Source organism: Neoarius graeffei, chromosome 16 (genome assembly GCF_027579695.1).
Source record: "Neoarius graeffei isolate fNeoGra1 chromosome 16, fNeoGra1.pri, whole genome shotgun sequence".
In the NCBI taxonomy this organism is placed as follows: Eukaryota; Metazoa; Chordata; class Actinopteri; order Siluriformes; family Ariidae; genus Neoarius; species Neoarius graeffei.
This window is the reverse complement of record NC_083584.1, coordinates 9,042,608-9,065,351: the sequence shown is the minus strand read 5'-3', so window position 1 is coordinate 9,065,351 and position 22,744 is coordinate 9,042,608. Positions and strand designations below refer to the sequence as shown.

Below are 22,744 nucleotides of genomic sequence, written 5' to 3'. Positions count from 1 at the left end.
GTCTCCCTCTAGTGGACACGCGGTGTACTAGTACAGCTGTAGGATTTAAGTCGAAATAAATTATGTAGTCTCCCTCTAGTGGACACGCGGTGTACTAGTACAGCTGTAGGATTTAAGTCGAAATAAATTATGTAGTCTCCCTCTAGTGGACACGCGGTGTACTAGTACAGCTGTAGGATTTAAGTCTAAATTATGTAGTCTTCCTCTAGTGGACACGTGGTGTACTACAGCTGTAGGATTTAACTCTAAATTATGTAGTCTCCCTCTAGTGGACACGGGGTGTACTACAGCTGTAGGATTTAAGTCTAAATAAATTATGTACTCTCCCTCTAGTGGACACGGGGTGTACTACAACTGTAGGATTTAACTCTAAATTATGTAGTCTCCCTCTAGTGGACACGGGGTGTACTACAGCTGTAGGATTTAAGTCTAAATAATGTAGTCTCCCTCTAGTGGACACGTGGTGTACTACAGCTGTAGGATTTAACTCTAAATTATGTAGTCTCCCTCTAGTGGACACGGGGTGTACTACAGCTGTAGGATTTAACTCTAAATTATGTAGTCTCCCTCTAGTGGACACGGGGTGTACTACAGCTGTAGGATTTAAGTCTAAATAAATTATGTACTCTCCCTCTAGTGGACACGGGGTGTACTACAACTGTAGGATTTAAGTCTAAATAATGCAGTCTCCCTCTAGTGGACACGCGGTGTACTACAGCTGTAGGATTTAAGTCTAAATAATGCAGTCTCCCTCTAGTGGACACGCGGTGTACTACAGCTGTAGGATTTAAGTCTAAATAAATTATGTACGCTCCCGCTAGGCGGCACGGTGGTGTAGTGGTTAGCGCTGTCGCCTCACAGCAAGAAGGTCCGGGTTTGAGCCCCGTGGCTGGCGAGGGCGTGTGGAGCTTGCATGTTCTCCCCGTGTCCGCATGGGTTTCCTCCACAGTCCAAAGACATGCAGGTTAGGTTAACTGGTGACTCTAAATTGACCGTCGGTGTGAATGTGAATGGTTGTCTGTGTGTCAGCCCTGTGATGACCTGGCGGTGACACGCGGTGTACTACAGCTGTAGGATTTAAGTCTAAATAATTGATGTAGTCTCCCTCTAGTGGACACGCTGTGTACTACAGCTGTAAGATTTAACTTTAAATTATGTAGTCTCCCTCTAGTGGACACGCGGTGTACTACAGCTATGGAATTTAAATCTAAATTACTCAATCTGATCTAATCCTGCATGTTTATCTGTATTAGTCTGTTCAAGGACAGCTAAAGTGCTTTATTAAATTTTATTTTAAGGTTAAATAAAATTTAATAAAGCACTTTTTTTTTATTTTATTAACCTTAAAATTTACACAGAACCTTTTTTATTCAAAATGGTGGCCTGGAGAGCAGAAAAATCTGCCTGAAGGAAAATTTGCAGACAAAAGATGAAAATAACATAAGCCCAATAAAAACACAAAGTATTGGACGTTTTGGAGAATTTTGCTATAAATATAATTATAGGGGAAATTCATAATTAACAGCTTGTATGAAAAGTTGTGAATTATTAATGTTAATTAGTGTTGGGGTGGGGTTATGGGTGTTGCTTTTTATAAATGAAACAAAAGTAATAATTCATGATACCTTTAGATTTTTTTTTTTATGTTTCAGTGTTAAGTACGATTAAGTATTAGGGTCACTGTAGGTAAAAACATTTTTAAAAGAAAATACAGAGCTGAAGGAGGGGGTAATATTCTGAGAAAAAAACCTTCAAATTTTCTGAGATTAAAATCATAAATCTACAAGAAAAATCTTGGAAAAACAGTGTGGTTTTTGTCAAGGAACCAGATCGTTTCACTTTGGATCAATGTCATCACACTAGGCTGAGCCGAGAATTATAGAAAACGCAAACGTTCCTCCTTGTTCATGCAATATAAAAGAATAAACCGCCAAGAGATTTTCAACTACATTTCACAGAATGCACTGCAGCCAGTCAGCAGGTGATTGTTGCCTCTAAATTCTCACACACTGATATTTCATTGGACCGCCTTTAGCTTTGATTATGTTGTGTATTTGTTGTGGCATTGCTTCAACAACCTTCTCCAACATCATGACATTTATTTCCATCCAGAGTTATATTCATTTTTCCCTTGAGATCTTGTCTTGACTACAGGAGAGTCGAACCACTCTGTAAAGTCTTCTGGGTGGAAATGATTCCTCATGCTCCCTGAACCACTCTTTCAGTATATGAGCCTTAATTTTATCCCTGTGCCCTCAGAGAAGAAAAAAAATCATTGATGTGATGATAACCTGGTCATTCAATACATTCAGGTTGTCAGTTGACTTCATTTTATTGTCCCATAACGTTTGTGAGTCTCAACCTGACCGTCTGAAGCAACCCCAGATCATAACACTTTCTCCAGAGGTTTGTACAGTGGACACTATGCATCACTTCATGTGCTTCCCTTCTTACCCTGACACGCCCCTCACTCAGGATAAGGATTTGATATGAGTTTTTCTCTGGAAATGAATATGATCCATGAACAGGAGATGTGGTACAGCAGGAATGAGCTTGAGCACACAGAGGTGCAATATGTCTGCATTTTGACAGACACACACCTACATCTATCATTGAAGTATATTTATATAATCAGACATTTTTAAGACTCTAATATTCCTTAGAGATCACTTTGACACCATTTTGATGCCACGTCAAGTTCACCTTCACTTCACACATACAGGAAACATTAGTTTGGTGGTGCGAGAAATAAAACAATGCAGGAAAATGCCTCTGTCTCATTATTTTTATAAAACCTGTGACATGGCTGGAATAACTATGTGGTAGATCAGCAAGAACCTTTCATTACCCTCCAGTTTTGGTTGTTTACTTCAACTACATCTACTTTCAAGCGCAATGTCATTACCATAGCAACCAATATGAATAAGACTGACTTTCCACTTTATATATTGCAAGTGATCAGATCTGATCTGAGTATCTGTGTGGCAATCCTCATTTTCAATCAGGAAGATTGAATTCGGTTCGGACATACAGTACTGGACAGAAGTCTTAGCCGCATGTAAAGAAATACTGTCAACCAAAAACAGCTTAAAAATAATGAAATGTTTAAACATTAAAAAAAATACTAGAAACAATAATCAGTAAGCCATAATAAATGAAACAAAGTCAATATTTGGTGTGAGACGACCCTTTGCTTTAAAAAAAAAAAATCATAGTCTGAGGTCCAGCGAGTGCAGTTTTATAAGGAAATGAGCTGTAGGTTTTATTGAGCATCTTGCAGAACCAGCCACAGTTCTTCTGGACACTTTTTGTATTATACTGCCTATTTTGCACTACATTTACCTTTATTTTGTACTATACTGGGTTTTGTTTTTTTGGCTTTTATTTTGCACTACATTGCCTTTACTTTTGTATTATTTCTTCCATTTATTTATTTGTAATTGGCATTCATGGTGGACAGCAAACTAATAATTTCATTGTGCAAGAGGACATGCCCTTACTGTGCATATGACAATAAACACTTTGAACTTGAACTTTGACTGTCACACTCGCTTCATTTTGCACCAAAACCCAGTAGCCTTCATTATGTTTTCTTTTTTAATCTGAAAAATCTGCTCTTATGGAACATACTGCTCAGATACACACTTTTTTTTTCTGTAACATTTAATTCTGTGCTGGAAAACAAAAAAGTTTGAAACTCTAAAATGTTTTTGTAATGTTTTGTAATGTGGTTTTGTAATCTATAACAAAGTTTATGTAAAAAAAAAAAATAGGTGGGCTAAGACTTTTGCACAGGACTGTATTTAACATCGCGTTTGAATCAAAGGTCTGAACATAGCCTTAGACTTCCAAAGGAGTTGCCTTGGATTTCTCCAGATCGGTCAAAGTGCATGGAGACGGTGTGTCAGTTGGAGCAGTCAACAGGTAACTAGAGGATATTACACGGTGGCATGAAGATATGAAGTTTATCTTTGAGTGGTGAACGTATATATCACAAGTGAATGAAGTGAACAAGTGAAAATATTTTCAACACGAGAAGATGAACTTCATATCTTCACACGACCGTGTAACATTCTTTATATTATTGGGACACAACCACAAAAACAATACACAAGTTAATCAAAAGAATTGTAATTTTGAACTGGTTTACCATTTTGATAAGGCGTGTCTAGTCAGCAGGAAAACACTGGGAGTGATGTCATTGGAGTGAGGTATCAGGAATTATTATGCATACAGGACACTTTTTCGATGGAATAAAAACACGTGTTCTATTCCCTTCTAGCAAGTTTCATTTATTTGGCTCGATAGCATGCAATATTGTTAGCATATCACTTATCCTACATGTATTGTGTCACTCTACCCAGTGGAGAATGAGCATTGAATATGGTTTACGATATTGCATGGTTGTCAAGACATCATGACGTCACACATTGGCGACGTAAAACTTCCGCGCTAGCGAGTGAGCAACTGTGACAATTTGTAAACAAACATGGTCGCCAGGTTTGCTTCATTAAATACAGAAGATTTTGAGAGAATTTTGAAAAAGATGTGTTGAACACCTGAAAGGAATATGTATGTATAATAATAATAATATTGGCTGGCTTTTTTCCATGGTCTATCAGATATATTCCATTCAGCTACTCATCTTCGACTCACTCAGAATCATGCTAGCTGAATGGATTATATCTGATATACCATGAAAAAAAGCCAGACAATATTATTTAAATATGTCACTCAGATCTGCGATGGATTTCGTATGAAAAATGCAAGTTTTTCAACACGAGAAGATAAACTTCATATCTTCAAGCCAACATGTGATTTTCTTTTTATTATACTGACACATTCACAAACAAAAAGTCTCCAAATTTATCAAAACAACTCGCTCATCGATTTCCTCACGAGTGACAGATAGAGATTTATGTCCCGGTTTTGGTTCTCCATGTCCCGGATGGAGCTCGGATGAAAAATACCAGTGGAGTATTTCCCAGTAAAACACTCATGTCCATATAATATTATTATATTTATAATGTAGTTTGTCAGGAATGTCGAAGTTCACAGCAATAATTGATTATTTTCTTATAACAGCACGCCCCCAAGTTACATAATCTGTTTACTACTAGGAATTATAGTTACACTTCATAAAAAATGAACAAAAAAAATGAAGAGGTGAAATGAACAAAATCCATCTTTTATTTTTGATTTTTTTAATTTAAACAAATATATTAAATATTCAGATATAAATCTTGCAACAAAAGTCACATTTCAGAAAGTAACATGTATAGAAAATGTGTTGGGCCTCGTTTATCAAATTGGATATGAATGAATTTGCTTGTAAATCTGTAAATTAAGACGAATAAGAAAGACTAGCCGTTCAGGCAGAACAAAAGTAATGGCACTCTATAAAAGGAGAAAGTGTTAAAGGGCATATCCTGGACGAATTTCGTGGGTTTTTTTTTTTATATGAAAGTATGTCCTTTTACACACTCATCCAGAAGGGTAATTTTGTACAAGGCCATCTGTCTACAGCAGAAAAAAATAAAATAAAATGCATCTGGAAAAATCCCCAGGGAGTCTGGAGCCAGATTCGTGACATCACGTGTGGATCCGGCAGCAGGCTGTGAGACCCTGCATGGGTTCAGTGCACAATCTAGCGATTTTGCATTGAAATATGGAATTGTCGCCTGAGCTTCTAAACCCATGGATTCATGTACCAATGCTCATCTATCTATTGTTATATAAATCATATTTTTTCTAATTACTATTATGTATTTATATATTTCTGCATTTAAAAGAGTACTGGCTACTGTAGGAGAAAGATTTCATAAGCTACACACATGGAATCGGCTAAGCAGGGTTGTATATACATTTAACGTGTTTGACAGGTCCCAAGATCTCAAGCCCTGACACATGTGAAGTAAGTGTATTATCGCCCAGCGCTTTCGTGTTGTTTACTTTTGTGTGTGTCAATAAATAACATTATCCGTGTACCACACAAACACAGGAACACCTAATTTAGAGTATAGTCTCTCTTATTTCTTACCCTGGCAACAGTCAACTTGTGAATCGCCGATTTTCTTGGTCTTTTTCTCAGCTCTGCTTTGGTCCTTGGCTTCCGGGTGCCTCGCACGAAGCGCTCCCATTTCTCTCTCATTGAGTCTGGTCTTTTGGAAAACAATGAGTACTAATCCCATCAGGATTGGTGTTGCTACACCCTCCTACGATACATCTGTTAACCATTTTAATAATTATGTGATAACGCTGAAGAAATTTGCAGAAAACCATCAGGTCGTTTTCTCATAAACAAACCAGCGCTGACATGGGATTCAGAGGGAGGCGTCCCGCACGTGACATCACGAAAATCAATGTTTGCCGGGAAATCCAAATGGCAAGTTTTTTCAGAGGGAGATGCATTCGCCTCAAATGGCTTGATTTCAACTGAATTTTTCTGGTATTGCGCAAGGTAACAAAATTGCACAAAATGCAAAAATGTGACAGATATTTGACCAAAATTTAATATAAAATAGGAGAATTACATTGATCTTGCTCCTGAATTTACCCGTGATATGCACTTTAAGTGCTAAATTTGCCAGTAACGCAGCTCAGCCACTGTAGAGAATCAGCTACACACAAACACTAACGCTTGCTAAGCTCGGCCTAGTAAATACTGTACATGTACAGTATAAATGTGTGCTACATAAAGCAGGTGACATTTGAACTGAGTGTCAAATGGTGTGTGGTCTGGAGGTTTCTTCAGTTCCTCACTCACAACTTAGATATAACTGTAGTTTCATCTTCATCTTTTTGTTAAATGTATATACAGAAATTATGGAGAGCTAGGAAGGAAGTAATGGAGATCTTTACTAGCTTTGGTGTGTGTACGCAGCTAGTACAGTTAGCTCTCTTCGCTAATCTAATCAAATCTGAGACCGAAGCTAGTATAAAGTAAATCAAGCAGCACATTTTCAGTGTTTAACTTGTTAGCGTTATATACACAGTAGCCACTAGTCTTTGTCACACCCACAAGTGAGTCCAGGAATTTTTCATTTGCTTGGCTACAAATATATTTACATAATATTCAACTTGATAAATGAGGCCCATTGTGTGTAGAAAAAATATTCAAAAACATTCATTCTTTTGTAAACAAACAATCTTACACTGCACAGTAGAAACTGGAGATCATACATCAATGTTAAGATTTGTTTAAAAAAATAATAATCCTACATGACAAAACAGTTTTCATCTGCAGTAAGGTTACTCATTGGTGCGTAAAAAGAGCAAACTGATTTTTTTTATGTGTTGTGAAGATCAGACTTTGATAGATCCATGTTTTTTAAATAAAACCGGGCCCCCACTCACACCTGATTATCAATCATTTATTATACATAAATGAATGTATAAGCACTTCTGAGTGGTTTCATAGTAAAAGAGTGCAGGTGCTAAACTGGCCTGACTGCCTGCTTTCCACTGAAAATGTGTGGTGCATTATGAAGCACAAAATATGACAATGAAGACCCCGGAATGTTGTGCAACTGAAATCACACACATCAAGCAAGAATGGGAAAGAATTTCACATTCAAAACTTCAGCTATTTGTGTCCTCAGTTCCCCAATGCTTACTGAGTGTTGTTAAAATAAGTTTATTTAACACAGAATGAGTATGTGTTTACAAAAAACAAGTTTATCAGTTTGAACATTAAACAACTTGTTTTTGTATTGTATTCAGTTGAATGTAGGTCAAAATGTAGGATTGGAAAATAATTGCATTCTGTTTTTATTTAAATTTTAAAATCTAATGATGTTTAGGTCATATTTATGCGGAAATAAAGAGCATTCACAAAATTTCCAGCACAACTGTGTTTTTTTGTTTTGTTTTGTTTTTTTTAGTTCCTAGCACATGTTTTTGGCATTGTTTTTTTCCCTCTCCAAAAGACAGGTTTCAAAATTACTGGCACCACCTCCTTTATGAGCTCCTGTACCACCACCACCACCACCAGCAGCATACAAATTTCTTTTATTGCTTTTTTGTTGTAAAAGTCACAACATGGATGGGAAAAATTGCCATTTTCAAATGTATTAGTATTATTGTGTCAGTAGTTCTAGTATTTCAATACCCCACTAATAAGAATTTAAAAAACACCATACTCTCCCAAAACCTTTACATTCTTTAAATCTCAAAATAAAATATATTGATTGTAATAATACAGGGAGTGCAGAATTATTAGGCAAGTTGTATTTTTGAGGATTAGTTTTATTATTGAAAAACAACTATGTTCTTGATGAACCCAAAAGACTCATAAATATCAAAGCTGAGTATTTTTGGAAGTTGGAGTAGGGCTTTCTTAGTTTTAGCTATCTTAGGAGGATATCTGTGTGTGCAGGTGACTATAACTGTGCATAATTATTAGGCAACTTAACAAAAAACAAACATATACCCATTTCACTCATTTATTTTCACCAGGGAAACCAATATAACAACTCAACATTCACTAATATACATTGCTGGCATTCAAAAACAAAAAAAAAACAAATCAGTGACTAATATAGCCACCTTTCTTTACAAGGACACTCAAAAGCCTGCCATCCATGGATTCGGTCAGTGTTTTGATCTGTTTGCGATCAACATTGCGTGCAGCAGCAACCACAGCCTCCCAGACACTGTTCAGAGATGTGTACTGTTTCCCCTCCTTGTAGATCTCACATTTGATGAGGGACCACAGGTTTTCTATGTGGTTCAGATCAGGTGAACAAGGAGGCCACGTCATTAATCTTTCTTCCTTTAGACCCTTTCTGGCCAGCCATGCTGTGGAGTACTTGGATGCGTGTGATGGAGCATTGTCCTGCATGAAAATCATGTTTTTCTTGAAGGATGCTGACTTCTTCCTGTACCACTGCTTGAAGAAGGTGTCTTCCAAAAACTGACAATAGGACTGGGAGTTGAGCTTGACGCCATCCTCAACCCGAAAAGGTCCCACAAGCTCATCTTTGATGATACCAGCCCATACCAGTACCCCACCTCCACCTTGCTGGCGTCTGAGTCGGACTGGAGCTCTCTGCCTTTTGCTGATCCAGCCACGAGCCCATCCATCTGGCCCATCAAGACTCACTCTCATTTCATCTGTCCATAAGACCTTAGAAAAATCAGTCTTGTGATACTTCTTGGCCCAGTCTTGACATTTCATCTTGTGTGTCTTGTTCAGTGGTGGTCGTTTTTCAGCCTTTGTTACCTTGGCCGTGTCCCTGAGTATTGCACACCTTGTGCTTTTTGACACTCCAGTGATGTTGCAGCTTTGAAATATGGCAAAACTGGTGGCGAGTGGCATCTTGGCAGCTTCACGCTTGACTTTCCTCAGTTCACGGGCAGTTAGTTTGCGCCTTTTTTTTTCAACGCGCTTCTTGCGACCCTGTTGACTATTTTGAATGAAGCGCTTGATTGTTTGATGGTCACGCTTCAAAAGCTGGGCAATTTTAAGAGTGCTCCATCCCTTTGCAATATATGTCACTATTTTTGACTTTTCTGAGTCCGTCAAATCCCTCTTCTGACCCATTTTGCCAAAGGAAAGGAAGTTGCCTAATAATTTTGCACACCTGATATAGGGTGTTGATGTCATTAGACCACACCCCTTTTCATTACAGAGATGCACATCACCTGGTATGCTTAATTGGTAGGAGGCTTTCAAGCCTATGCAGCTTGGAGTAGGCCAACATGCATAGAGAGGGTAATGTGGTCAACATACTCATTTGCCTAATAATTCTGCACTCCCTGTATTGTCTGAAACAGCGGAGGGTCTCCATTAGGGTTGGGCGGTATTACGGTAAGAAGGTATCCCGAGGTATCCAAAAGTACCAACGGTATCGGTCTCATTACCGTCATTTTAAAAAAAAATATAATATCTAAATAAATATGGAGTACATGAGGTCATAATATAAAATAATAAATTGAAGATCATCCCGAATAACTGTGTGATCGTATTTTCACTAATTCTATCAATTTCCTAAAGAAGTTCTCATCGCGTGCAGGGTTGTTTATGTCGTTACCATGGCAACCCTGCGTGACATTTGGAGTCTGACAGAAAGCTTCGCAAGCGACTGAGACCGGGGGTGTCATGGCTCAGATGGCTAAGGCACCGTACCATAAATCCGGGGACCCGGGTTCGATTCCGACCCGAGGTTATTTCCCGATCCCGTCTCTCTCTCCCCCGCTCATTTCCTGTCTCTCTATACTGTCCTATCTAAAAAAAAAAAAAGAGACTGAGACCGCGCTTGAAAGATGGCAAGTCAAGATAACGAGTTAGTGGCAAAAAAAAAATACAACATGGGCAGTGTGGCAGTATTTTGGTTTCAAACCAAACGAAAAATCTAATATGTCCCCTAAGGCACACCATAGCCTGGGGTACTCCACTTCCACGAGATCTCTCCAATGAGTTGTGTTTTGAGTAGGTTACATGAGTAACAACAAGGTAAAATAATATAACGTATGACATTTGGGATGTGGGTAATAAACGTTTGAAATGTCATCTACTGAAGAAACGGAAGAAAACATCGTAGCGTGAACTGTTAGGTTTCTGGTGGGAATTAGCAATGCGCTTGCTATCTTTGTTGGGTGTGTTAAACCGTATGGATTTAAGTGGAATAATTGTAAGGAGTTATGTGATCAAGACAACGTTTTAAGCAAGGTAAGGCCATTTGATTATTAATTTCCCCGCCATGGCATGACGTGGGCCCATATGATTTTGCCTTGTGCAGCTATCACGCATTTGAATTAGGTTCGCCTCATTTGCGCTGAAGAATATGGTTTATCGCGCAGTCTAAACGGACTTGGGTGTTGGTTGATTCTTTTTCTTTTTTTTATTTCCCATGCTTGAAAGGGTATGATCCTGCTCATCGTGTACTTTTTTTTGATGGAGTAGGTGAAATAGTGCTGCAAATGCGTTTCAACGCAGACATGTGTAAACGACAGTTGAATGCTATTTTCAAGATGAAGGAAGAGTTGCGTGATGCTTTGAAATATCTCTTAATCCATTCATCAATGCACAAAATTCCCTTTGCTGCTTAATCCATACCACAATGCACACAATTCACTATGCTGCTTTTAAATAGTACATTTGAGGCATAGGCGCACGTTACACAGTAGGCCGAAACAAAATATTATTTTTTTCTCTGTAATACCATATACCCCGGGAAAACACAGAGACAGTTTAAAGGTATCAAAATTTGGATACCGCCCAACCCTAGTCTCCATGAAATCATCCCTCTACGTACTTTGAGTCAGTTGTGTGACTGTCTCTGATTGAGAACGGCTTCCAGAAGACAAACTGCAGAGTGGCGATGCACAACGGCACCAAGCAGACCAGGTAGAACATGGTGCTGTGGAGCGTTTCCAGTACACTGAGACAGAGAGAAAGAGAGATTATTTGAATATAGGAGTATAGTTGTTTACGTAATTGTATAATGATGTTGTAAATAACTAGAGCAGGGGTGTCAAACCTGATCCATAAAGGGCCTTGTGGCTGCAGGTTTTCATTCCAGCCATGCAGCAGCACACCTGACTTGGCTCATTCAATCAACTGAACTGTCTTCACACAGTCAAATACTTGCAGCCACACCCACCCTTGATTAAAGGGTGGGTGTGTCAGTTGATTGAATAAGCCAAATCAGGGTGCTGCTGCATGGCTGGAATGAAAACCTGCAGCCACACGGCCCTTTATGGATCAGGTTTGACACCCCTGAACTAGAGGGTGCTGGACATCACTGTGTCAGTTTACGTTTACATTTCAGACCACATGAAGCCATTGAGACTCAATCTTTTTCAGGATTTTAACCTGCCCAGTTTGGAGAAACCACATTCATTCATCTTCAGTAAGTGCTTTTGAAGTAGGCGTGGCATCCTACTCCTCAGATATAACTTTTTTTCCCTCTAATTAAAATAAACTGTTTACATAACAGTGAATCATATTGAAACAGCTCTACATCGTATCATTATGAATCACAGGCTGCTTTAAAACGATCTTGTAAACTAAAGCATCAGATCACTCATCATGTGTTGAGATGCACCCCTGTCCTGCCCCTGAAAGGAATGTGAGCAATGATGATCACCATTAAAAATGGTCTCTTAATTTGTTCCATAGTTGTACATCTAACCTGGTCCTGCTGTAAGTGAACACTCACGCTCGATTAAAGAAAAGAACACACTCGTTTCCTGTCTTATTTATTCTCAGTGGCTAATTTTTCCTTGTGGTTGTGCATATTTCTGTCCCGGAGGAAGACTAGCTCTTGAGCTTTGCTTTAGTATCATTTTTATATTTATATCTAGAAGGAATGAGGTTTGAAACCCACCACACTTCAGCTTCATTCTCATTTCAGTTCATTCGCTTTAACGCAATATTATTATGATGTTTACCTCTGATCTATAACGTAGCTGTCCTTCATTTCCTCATAGGCATTCTTCATTTCCTCATAGCCGTACTGGTTTAAAATGAAGACCACCAACATGGGCGCTAAAGACTGGGCAGGTTTGGTGAAGAGAGCGTTGGTCCCGAAAACCATTGATGAAAGCGGGGAGCTGGTGGAGAAGACAGAAAATACAACAGGCGTAAAAATCAACTCTTGGTAAATACACACACTGAGTTTAAAGTGAAATAAAATGGCTTTTTAATATGCCGTCCTTCTGTGAGTTTTAGCTGCGGATCCATGTGAGGAACAATTAAGTCAAGTCAAGTTTATTTGTATAGCACTTTTAACAATAAACATTGTCGCAAAGCAGCTTTACAGAATTTGAACGACTTAAAATATGAGCTAATTTTATCCCTAATCTATCCCCAATGAGCAAGCCTGTGGCGATGGTGGCAAGGAAAAACTCCCTCAGACGACATGAGGAAGAAACCTCGAGAGGAACCAGACTCAAAAGGGAACCCATCCTCTTTTGGGCAACAACAGACAGCATGACTATAACATTAGCAGTTTTAACATGAAGTCAGTTTCGTTGATGTTATAAACTCTTCATTGATGGAAACTTGAGTGCAAAACTGTTCATGACAACTGCAGTCCTAAAGTTAGCAAGTCAACTGTAGTCCTCAGCCATAAAAGCATTACTGTAAGTGTCTAGAGCGTCCTCAAAGTGTGACTTTCAACTGTCCACATGGGGCCGTCCTCCTCCACAGGAGTGATACAATGAGACTCCAACCAGACACAGGGCACCAGGATGGATCAGGCAGGTCTAAGGAGCAGATGAGGTTAGCATCTCGATCTCAGGATCGACATGTAACTCAGAGGGACAGATTTGGGGGGGGGGGGGGGGAGAGAAAGAGAGAGAAAACACAGGTTGTTAGGTATGCCCCATGTCACCTGAATAAGTAGGAACAGTATACATATTGCGCTGAGTACAAGCAGGGACTCTGGCAAAACTAACTATGACAGCATAACTAAAAGGGGAGAGCCAGAAGGTAACACAGGCATGAGGGAGCCCCGGGACATAAAGCAGCCAGCCACTACACCGTCAACAAACTCGAGTGAGCAAGCGAGTGGGGGACTGACAGCATCCATACATCACAGTTTACCAAAACACTATGTCTGAGGACCCTCCAGATCTACACCTTTACCTCATAAACACCATTAACACAAGGCTTGACTAAACAGATATGTTTTCAGCCGAGACTTAAACACTGAGACTGTGTCTGATTCCCGAACATTACTTGGAAGGCTGTTCCATAACTGTGGGGCTTTGTAAGAAAAGGCTCCGCCCCCTGATGTAGCCTTCACTATACGAGGTACCAGCAGATAGCCTGCACCTTTTGATCTAAGTAGGTGTGGCGGGTCATAGAGGAGCAGAAGTTCACTCAGTTACTATGGTGCGAGACCTAGGGATGTGAACTGATGACCGTTTGACCGGTTAATAAGCATCCAGTGTCTAATGTCCTTCACACATTCCTCAATTCTATTAAGCTGGTGTCTCTAATCAGGTTTTGCAGAAACATACAACTGTGTGTCATCAGCATAACAGTGGAAACTAATACAATGTTTACAAATAATATCACCCAGAGGTAACATATATAAAGAAAAAAGCAGTGGACCCAAGACAGAACCTTGTGGAACACCAAACTTTACCTCAATATGTCTAGAAAAATCACCACTTACATCAACATACTGATAGCCATCAGTTAAATAAGACCTGAGCCAGGAGAGGGCCGTTCCCTTAACTCCCACAACATTTTCTAGTCTATCCAGAAGAATGGAATGATCAATGGTATCAAATGCTGCTCTAAGGTCAAGCAACACAAGTAGCGAGACACAGCCCCGATCAGACACCAACAGTAGGTCGTTTACTACTTTAACCAAAGCTGTTTCTGTGCTATGATGAGGTCTAAATCCTGACTGATACATTTCATGGATGTTATTCCTATGTAAATATGAGCATAACTGCTGTGCCACAGCTTTTTCAAGGATCTTGGAGATAAAGGGGAGGTTTGATATTGGCCGATAACTGGACAGCTGACAGGGATCAAGGTCAGGTTTTTTTAATCAGGAGTTTGATAACTGCTAGTTTAAAGGATTTGGGTACATAGCCAATCATAAGAGAAGAATTTATTATTTTTTAGAAGCGGTTCAATTACTTCAGGTATTATCTGTTTGAATAGACGTGTAGGTAAGGGATCTAGTACGCAAGTTGAGGCTTTTGATGCAGAGATCAATGAAAGTAATTCAGTTTCTCTAAGGGGAGTAAAACATTCTAATTGCTGATCTGATACAGTTATATTGTTAACTACAGGGTCACTTACATTGTCTGACCTTAAATTAGTAGTTTGAATTTTTTGTCGGATATTCTCAATTTTGTCATTAAAAAAAAAATTCATGAAGTCGTTGCTACTACATACTACAGGTGTGCATGTATCTATAGTGGACTTATTCCTGGTTAATTTTGCTACAGTATTAAATAGGAATCTAGGATTATTTTTGTTATCTTCTATTAGGGAGGAGAGATATGTTGATCTCGCAGCACTAAGAGCTTTTCTATACTTCAGGAAGCTCTCCTTCCACGCTAATTTGAACACTACCAATTTTGTTTGATGCCATTTACGTTCCAACTTTCGAGTGGTCTGTTTTAAAGTGCGAGTGTCATCGTTATACCAGGGTGCTAATTTTTTGTCTCTGACCATTTTCCTTTTAAGAGGAGCTACATTATCCAAAGTATGGCGGAACATTGACTCTAAGCATTCAGTTGCCTGATCAAGTTCTGCAGGGGCTGACAGTGACCCAATCAAAGTTGATAACTCTGGGAGATCATTTATAAAGCTCAGTGCAGTAGTTGACGTGAATGTACGTTTAATACAGTAGCATGGTGAGGTGCATATATTATTACTCAGACATATTTTGAATGAGATGAGATAATGATCTGAGAACTTCAGACTGTGGAAGTGTGACTATATTTTCTACGTTTAACCCAAATGTTAGTATTAGATCGAGGGTGTGACCACAATTATGGGTCGATCCTATGACATTCTGATTAATCCCTACTGAATCTAAAATGGACACAAACGCTGTTTTCAAAGGGTCTTCTGGGTTATCAAAGTGAATATTAAAATCTCCGACAACTAAAACTTTGTCTAAGGAAATAACCAGATCTGAGATAAAATCTGCAAATTCAGAAAGAAACTCGGAATTAACTGGGTAGACCTATTTTTCGAGGCTACATACATTATATTAGTATGAAGAACTTCAAATGTATTAAATTTATAACCAGGTTTTTGTGTTACACCGAGATAATCATTATAAATAACCGTGACGTGACACGGTTATTACTAAGCGTGACATCGTGTGATTATGTAAATGAATCTTGATGACACTGTTTTTAACTTCAAATGGCCATTCTGGTTTAGAACCTGAATTAATAAAACATCTAAAGAAAGCCACACCCTGTTCACGCCCTTCTAAATAATCCTCAGGTGTAATTTGCTTGTACAAACATTGACATACAATGTCCTATATTTCCAGAGTGTCGTAAACTCCTAGGGCTTTTTTTAATGCTCTAAAGTCAGCTGAGTATTAACTGAAATAATAAACATGTAAATAAATAAACCTGAATTCAACACAGAGTCCAAGCAGCGAGCAAACACACACACACACACACACACACACACACACACACACACACACACACGCAGTTAAATGTCAGACATGTTAAAAATCACAGTGTGTACCAGGTATGTCATGATAATACTAATAATTATTAACAATAAATTAACTTCAAATCATGTCTAATTTGTGGTAATGATATAAACACACATTTCCTTGACTGACAGCGTCAGTCATTTTAAAGGGCTCTTATATTTGGCATATGAACCACAGGGAAAAAAAAATTCTATGTCTTCTATTAGATTAGACCTCCAAAGTAGGGTTGGGCTGGATTCAAAAAGAAGAAAATTTTGTAGTTTTAACATTTTACTCTCAAGAGCCTTTTGGGTAACTGACTGTTCTTTTTTTTATTTATTTTCCCCCAGTTTTGTCCATAATCTAATGCTTGCTCATGCAGTATCAGGGGCGGCATAACACACTTGGAGGAAACCGCTATTCACCCACCTCCACAGGCATGAGCTCACAGACGCCCATGTTTGGCTAGGGCCTCTGTGATTGGAGAGAGAGAGAGAGAGAGAGAGAGAAAATGCCACTCCTCCCTGAGAGTACGGCCAATTTTTGCTCTCTTGAGCTCATGCCCATGGATGGCTGTAGCATCATCAGGATTCGAACTCGTGATCCCCAGGTAACAGGGTGAATGCTTTTCTGCTGTATCAACTGGGAGCCTTGAACTGACAATTTTCCAATATTGTTGTGTCCCTGTGTGTAGCCATCATTAGGATTAGTGCAACGCGCATCTAAAAATCATACATAAAACCTAAAACCATCAAAATAGTCATTTAAAAAAAAAAAGATGTACATGATGTCCTATATTTCGAGTCTTTAATAACAGTGTCGTAAACACCCAGGGCTCCTTTTAATGCTCTCAAGCTAGCTGAGAATTAAGTGAAATTAATTAATATGTAAATACTAAACCTGAATCAAATACAGAGTCCAAACAGTGAGCAAACACACACACACACACACACACACACACACACACACACACACACACACACACACACACAATTAAATGTCAGATGGTGTTAAAAATCAGAGTGTGTACCCTGACTCTGATTTTTCTCCCATATATCCAACCCCCCTTGTTCATGTTGGGGGAGATGGAAATAGGATAAAGTAGGGGTTTGCTGCGACAGGGAGAGCATGGTGCGAGTCTGATTCATGAGAGTGGGGGTCAGGACAAACACAAGCCTGCCTTACATTAATCCATCCCTTTCTGTGCTGCTACTTGGACAAAAACTGACTACTGGTACAATACAAGGTCTGTGGCAATGGAGGAGAGGTGGTGGAAGCAGGCAGGGGCAGGTGGGCACACTGGTAGCCCTCAGTTTCAAATCCACACATGGCAATCCAAGTGTGATGGTCTTTCTTCACTGAATGGGCAACAGCAGAGTTTGTATTCTGCTCAGATGTCAGAAGAGCCCTGTTGGAGGAACAGCACTGCTCTTTCCAATTAATTGGAAGAGGAGACAAAAAAAAGGTTCTCTCAAGAAAGCTCAAAGCGTGTCCACCATGACCTACCTGCTTGGCAGGATGGTCATCTATTCCATGGTAGAAACACAAAAATTAATTCAAGATAGAGAAATCTGGTTTTTGGATATCTGGAATGTTAGGACACTGCAAGATGACGGTTGGTGCCTGGAACGCCAGATAGGAATTAAGCAAAAATAAAATTAATATTACTGCCCTAAGCAAAACTTGTTCTCATCCCCCCTCATTTTCATTATCTCTAGCCGCTTTATCCTGTTCTACAGAGTCGCAGGCAAGCTGGAGCCTATCCCAGCTGACTACGGGCTAAAGGCGGGGTACACCCTGGACAAGTCGCCAGGTCATCACAGGGCTGACACATAGACACAGACAACCATTCACACTACGGTCAATTTAGAGTCACCAGTTAACCTAACCTGCATGTCTTTGGACTGTGGGGGAAACTGGAGCACCCGGAGGAAACCCACACGGACACGGGGAGAACATGCAAACTCCGCACAGAAAGGCCCTCGCTGGCCACGGGGCTTGAACCCGGACCTTCTTGCTGTGAGGCGACAGCGCTAACCACTACACCACCGTGCCGCCCCGCAAAACTTGTTTTACTGGAGAATTCCACCTGATTGAGGCCAGTTCCAGCTACACAATGTATTAGAGAAACACGAGGCTGGAGACAGAGTCTCAGTCAAGAGCCTCTCAAAGACTACCTGAAGAAACTACCCATTGGGTTGGATGACAGATTGATTAAGCTCTGCCTGCAGTTATCCAACAGCCAGTGTGCTACCACTGCCATCAATGCTAATGCCCCAACTCTGACCAACTCTGATGAGGCTAAGGAGAAGTTCTATGAAGACCATCCATCCTGTGCAGGGTCGCGGGCAAGCATCTATCCCAGCTGACTATGGGTGAGAGCCGGGGTACACCTTGGACAAGTTGCCAGATCATCACAGGGTTGACACATAGAGACAAACAACAATTCACACTCACATTCACACCTATGGTCAATTTAGACCCACCAATTAACATGTCTTTGAACTGTGGGGGAAAGCGGAGCACCCGGAGGAAACCCACACAAACTCCCCTTTTCCACCAAATAAGTTCCAGGGCTGGTTCGGGGCCAGTGCTGGTGCTGGTTCACAACTCATTCAACTTGCAAGCTGTGTTTCCGCTATGTACAATTGGCTGCGGCGGGCCGCCGCACCTTGATTTTTGCCGCCGCACCTTCAGGAATACCCCTAGGAGCTATATGTACTCGACTACATTATCTGTTGCTTGCCCAGTCTTTGCGTTTGGGGCGAAGCGCAGTTCCACTGGCTGAGCTAGCAGTTACTTGATTGGTTTCCACGGGTCGCCGTGGGCTCTGATTGGACAACGTTCCGCCTGGAGCAGCGTAGCCAAGCCAACCTGAGGTAAACTAACTGCTACGCGGCTGTCACTTCAGCTGTCAAATTGGGAAAGGTAAGTGTTGGCAACAATTCTTGAAAAGTAGACAGCAGATGTTATGTTACCTTATATTTCCAGTGTTACTTGAAATTGTTTCGTTATGTCACATAATTACGTTATGTAAAACTATGTTAGGTCACGTTATGTTACATACTGAGTACTGACTACTGCTGAGATGTCTCGTTTGGCCTCCCGGTCTTCTATGGTAGATTAGTCCGTTCACAAACTGAGGGGATGAATATCCACATGTAAACAACTACATATATCTTCTAGATAGATTATCGTTTGGCATTTTCCAGATATAGTTCGTGAGAAATGTAAGGGCAGTTTTTTCGATTTCATTACAGCCTATCGCCAGAGCGCTAGTTTTTATTTGAGCTTAATTAAGTCGACTGATAACGTCAACGTGATATCTTTCAATTGCAGATGAGCTTGTTGAAGTATTTCGCCAAAAAAAGAAAGGCGACAGATGAAGAAACTGGGCAGGTAAGATTCATTTGTGCAAAATAAAAGTCATTCGAGCTAGGGATGGGCATTCGATTACGTTTTCTTCGCCGATTGTCGGGAGAATTAACGATGAATAATCGAATAATAATTAACATCTTTATATTAAAGTAATCATAATTATTGCTATAATTTATCCCATTAGATTCCATGGCGGCCGGCGTCGGCCGTATTGTATCCCATAGCGGCCGGCGTCGGTGTTTTAATAGGCTATATAGGTGAACGGACGACGCCATCATCCCGTTTACAGATAAGCCTAAATACTCTTAAGATCAATATTTCAGACCCTCTTCGATTTATTTTCATAATAAAAACACGTCTTTGTAATCAATTATTTATTATTAAGGTATTAGGGTATCAATTATTTATTATTAAGGTAGGTTGAGGAGAAGAAAGATGTCAAATTGCCCTACTTGACAAAATTCTTCTTACAATTTAAGGATTGAGTAATGACTCACTCTCTCACTCTGCATCCGTCTGTCTCTTTGTGGATCTAATTCAGAACATGGATCAGCTTAACATTTTGAAAACACTGGCATGTCAGCATGACGAGTGGTGCCAACTGTACCCATCCTTAAGCAAGCTGGCAGCAATAGCCCTGACCGTGCCAGTGTCAAGCGTGAATTGTGAGAGAGATTTCTCCACAATGAACAGGGTAAGTACAACACTTTGCTATATAAAAACAATATGGGCACACAATAAATATTCCTCATTTCGCTCATATAGTCTGTTCTGTTTGATGCCTAACAGGTGAAAACAGACATCAGAAACAGACTGCAGGGGGACCATCTGGCTGCATGCATGCGCCTCAGCATCAGTGGACCTCCAGTCAGCGAGTTCCCCTATGAGCAAGCCTTAGAGCTATTTTTTTTAAAAAACAGGAAAATTAAGTGCTCTGAGACAGCCTGCAAACTTTGCCACTGACATGTTTATGTGTGATTTCCAATAAATGTGTACTTGTAGTAATCATGTGTTGTGAGATTTATGTTCAGGGGGTGGGGGTAAGGGGTCGCTCTGGGGTTAGGTGTGGGGGGAATTTAGTCTCCCTGACTGTTTTCTAAACTGCCTTGCTCTGCAGGTTATGCTTGTTCTTTCAAGACTAGGTTTATTCATTTATTCCCTTACAAAGGGTCACCATTTTAGAGTGTGTTTTGTCAAAAAATTTCTCAGAATGCTCCCGTATCCTCATACTGGGGTGGGACATCTGAGCGCAGGTCTTGCCACCGCACCTTCAAACATTTTCTAGGGGAAACACTGCTGCAAGCCAGCTGAGAACCAGTTTGCTTTTCCATAGCTCAGGGTGCTAAGGGGAGCCACATCATTACGTCGCTGTATACGTCAGTTACGTCGCTGTATACATCAGTTACATTGCTGCGTTTGCATAAACCTTGGTGCGAACATCGAAGCAACAACAACACGGAGAAGAAACAGCAACAACAACAATAATGGATGACTTCGCGTTTGTATAGCTGCTGCTTCTCGTCGCTTAAAAATGGCGACCTTTCACGATCTTGCTATCGTTGTCAGTCTTAACAACTCCACCCCCCCCAGCTGACGTAAGCGGTTCTTTCCTCTGGCTCAGCAAAGAGTTGGTGCTAGCCTGGAACCGGTTTTTCTGGCCCCAGAGCCAGTTCTTTGTCAGTGAAAACAGAAAACCTGGTTTCAAACTAAGCACTGGCCCCGAACCAGCCCTGGAACTGCTTAGGTGGAAAAGGGGCAACAGAAAGGCCCCCGTCACCCACTGGGCTCGAACCCAGAACCCTCTTGCTGTGAGGCAACAGCGCTAACCACTACACCACCATGCCGCCCCTATGAAGACCAAGTAAAAGTTATTCAGCCAACACCAAGGAAGGATAAGCTTCTCCTCCTCTGTTGCTTCAATGCACAAGTTGGACGTGATCATGCCCAACCCAAGGTGATTGGTCATCACAGTGTATGTGCTCCACAAACAAATTTGGGATTATGAATATCATCTTACAGCAGGTCAACAAATAAGCCCGTGTGGATGCACCCAAGATCAAAGCACTGACATCTGTTGGATTACGTTATCACACAGCAGTGTGACCAGCTTGATATGCTCCACACCAAGGCCATCAGGAGTTCTATCCAGTGGTCAGATCACAACATGGTCAGAAGTGAGATGAAAACTTTAGCTGAAGAATTGCATGCACATGGTATATGCAGCCACTCAAAAGAAGTTGGATGTTTACAAGCTGAAAAACCTTGCTACGCAAATAGCCCTAGCAGACCATATGGATAACGTCCTCATCACTGATATAGATATCCCTACTCTTACCAGAATCCTTTGTTCGGTCTGCACGGTGCAGTGTCTGGTCTGTTCGCTCCACAGCCCCATCAGAAACTAGCGTAAGATCCATGTTTATCGTGCTGCTGTGCTTACCACGATGCTCAGTGGCTCCTACAGATGCCACATCAAGAAACCCAACCACTTTCACCTTACATGCCTCAGGAAGATAGTGGAGATGGACTGGACAAACAAAGTGCTTGACAAAGAATTGCTTGAGTACTGTAAAGTTCAGGGGATACGATACATTATTATCCAGTTTCCAGTCAGGTGAGCAGGACATACAGTCCATATGAAGGACATGAGAAATCCAAAGCTCCTTCTTTATGGTGAACTGAAGGAAGGCCACAGAAATAGAGGCAAGGATCCAAAGATATATTAAAAGTAAATCTTAATATAATATCCTGCAGCATAAACCCTGACACATGGGAGCCCACAGCTGGTGATAAAACTGCCTGGTGTGGTCTCTGTTCTTGGAGCCTGACTTTCTTGAAGAAGCCTTGGGGAAGCCATGGCCTAAAGGTTAGAGAAGCAGCTTTGGGACCAAAAGGTCACTGGGTTGATCCCCTGGACCAGCAGGAATAGCTGAAGTGCCCTTGAGCAAGGCACCTAACCCCCCCACTGGGTATGTTGTACATTGCTTGCAGATGGACAAGAGCATCTGCTCTTGTAATGTAATGCCTGGAATGTAATGAAAAAGGACAAACAATGGCACCGAAACAAATCTCACACATGCCCAACTGGCAGGTCATCAATGGCAGTGCAATGACTGTGGAATCAGCAAGAATGGCTGAAGTGCCCTTGAGCAAGGTACCTAACCCCCAACTGCTCCCCAAGTTGCTCTGGGTATGTTGTACGTCGCTCGCAGATGGACAAGAGCATC

General features: G+C 40.6%; 1 protein-coding gene across 1 annotated transcript in view; it reads right to left on the bottom strand.

Annotated features, from left to right (window-relative positions):
• Nucleotides 1-11,227: 11,227 nt before the first annotated feature.
• The window catches only part of LOC132900396 (transmembrane protein 180-like), a 33,773-nt gene continuing 22,256 nt past the window's right edge, over nt 11,228-22,744 (bottom strand). Inside the window, exons 5-6 of the mRNA XM_060942470.1 lie at nt 12,397-12,558; nt 11,228-11,384 (exon numbers count right to left, since the gene is read on the bottom strand). Coding sequence (XP_060798453.1) covers nt 11,243-11,384; nt 12,397-12,558 — 304 coding nt within the window. The 3' untranslated portion in view covers nt 11,228-11,242. The remainder of the gene's footprint in view (nt 11,385-12,396; nt 12,559-22,744) is intronic.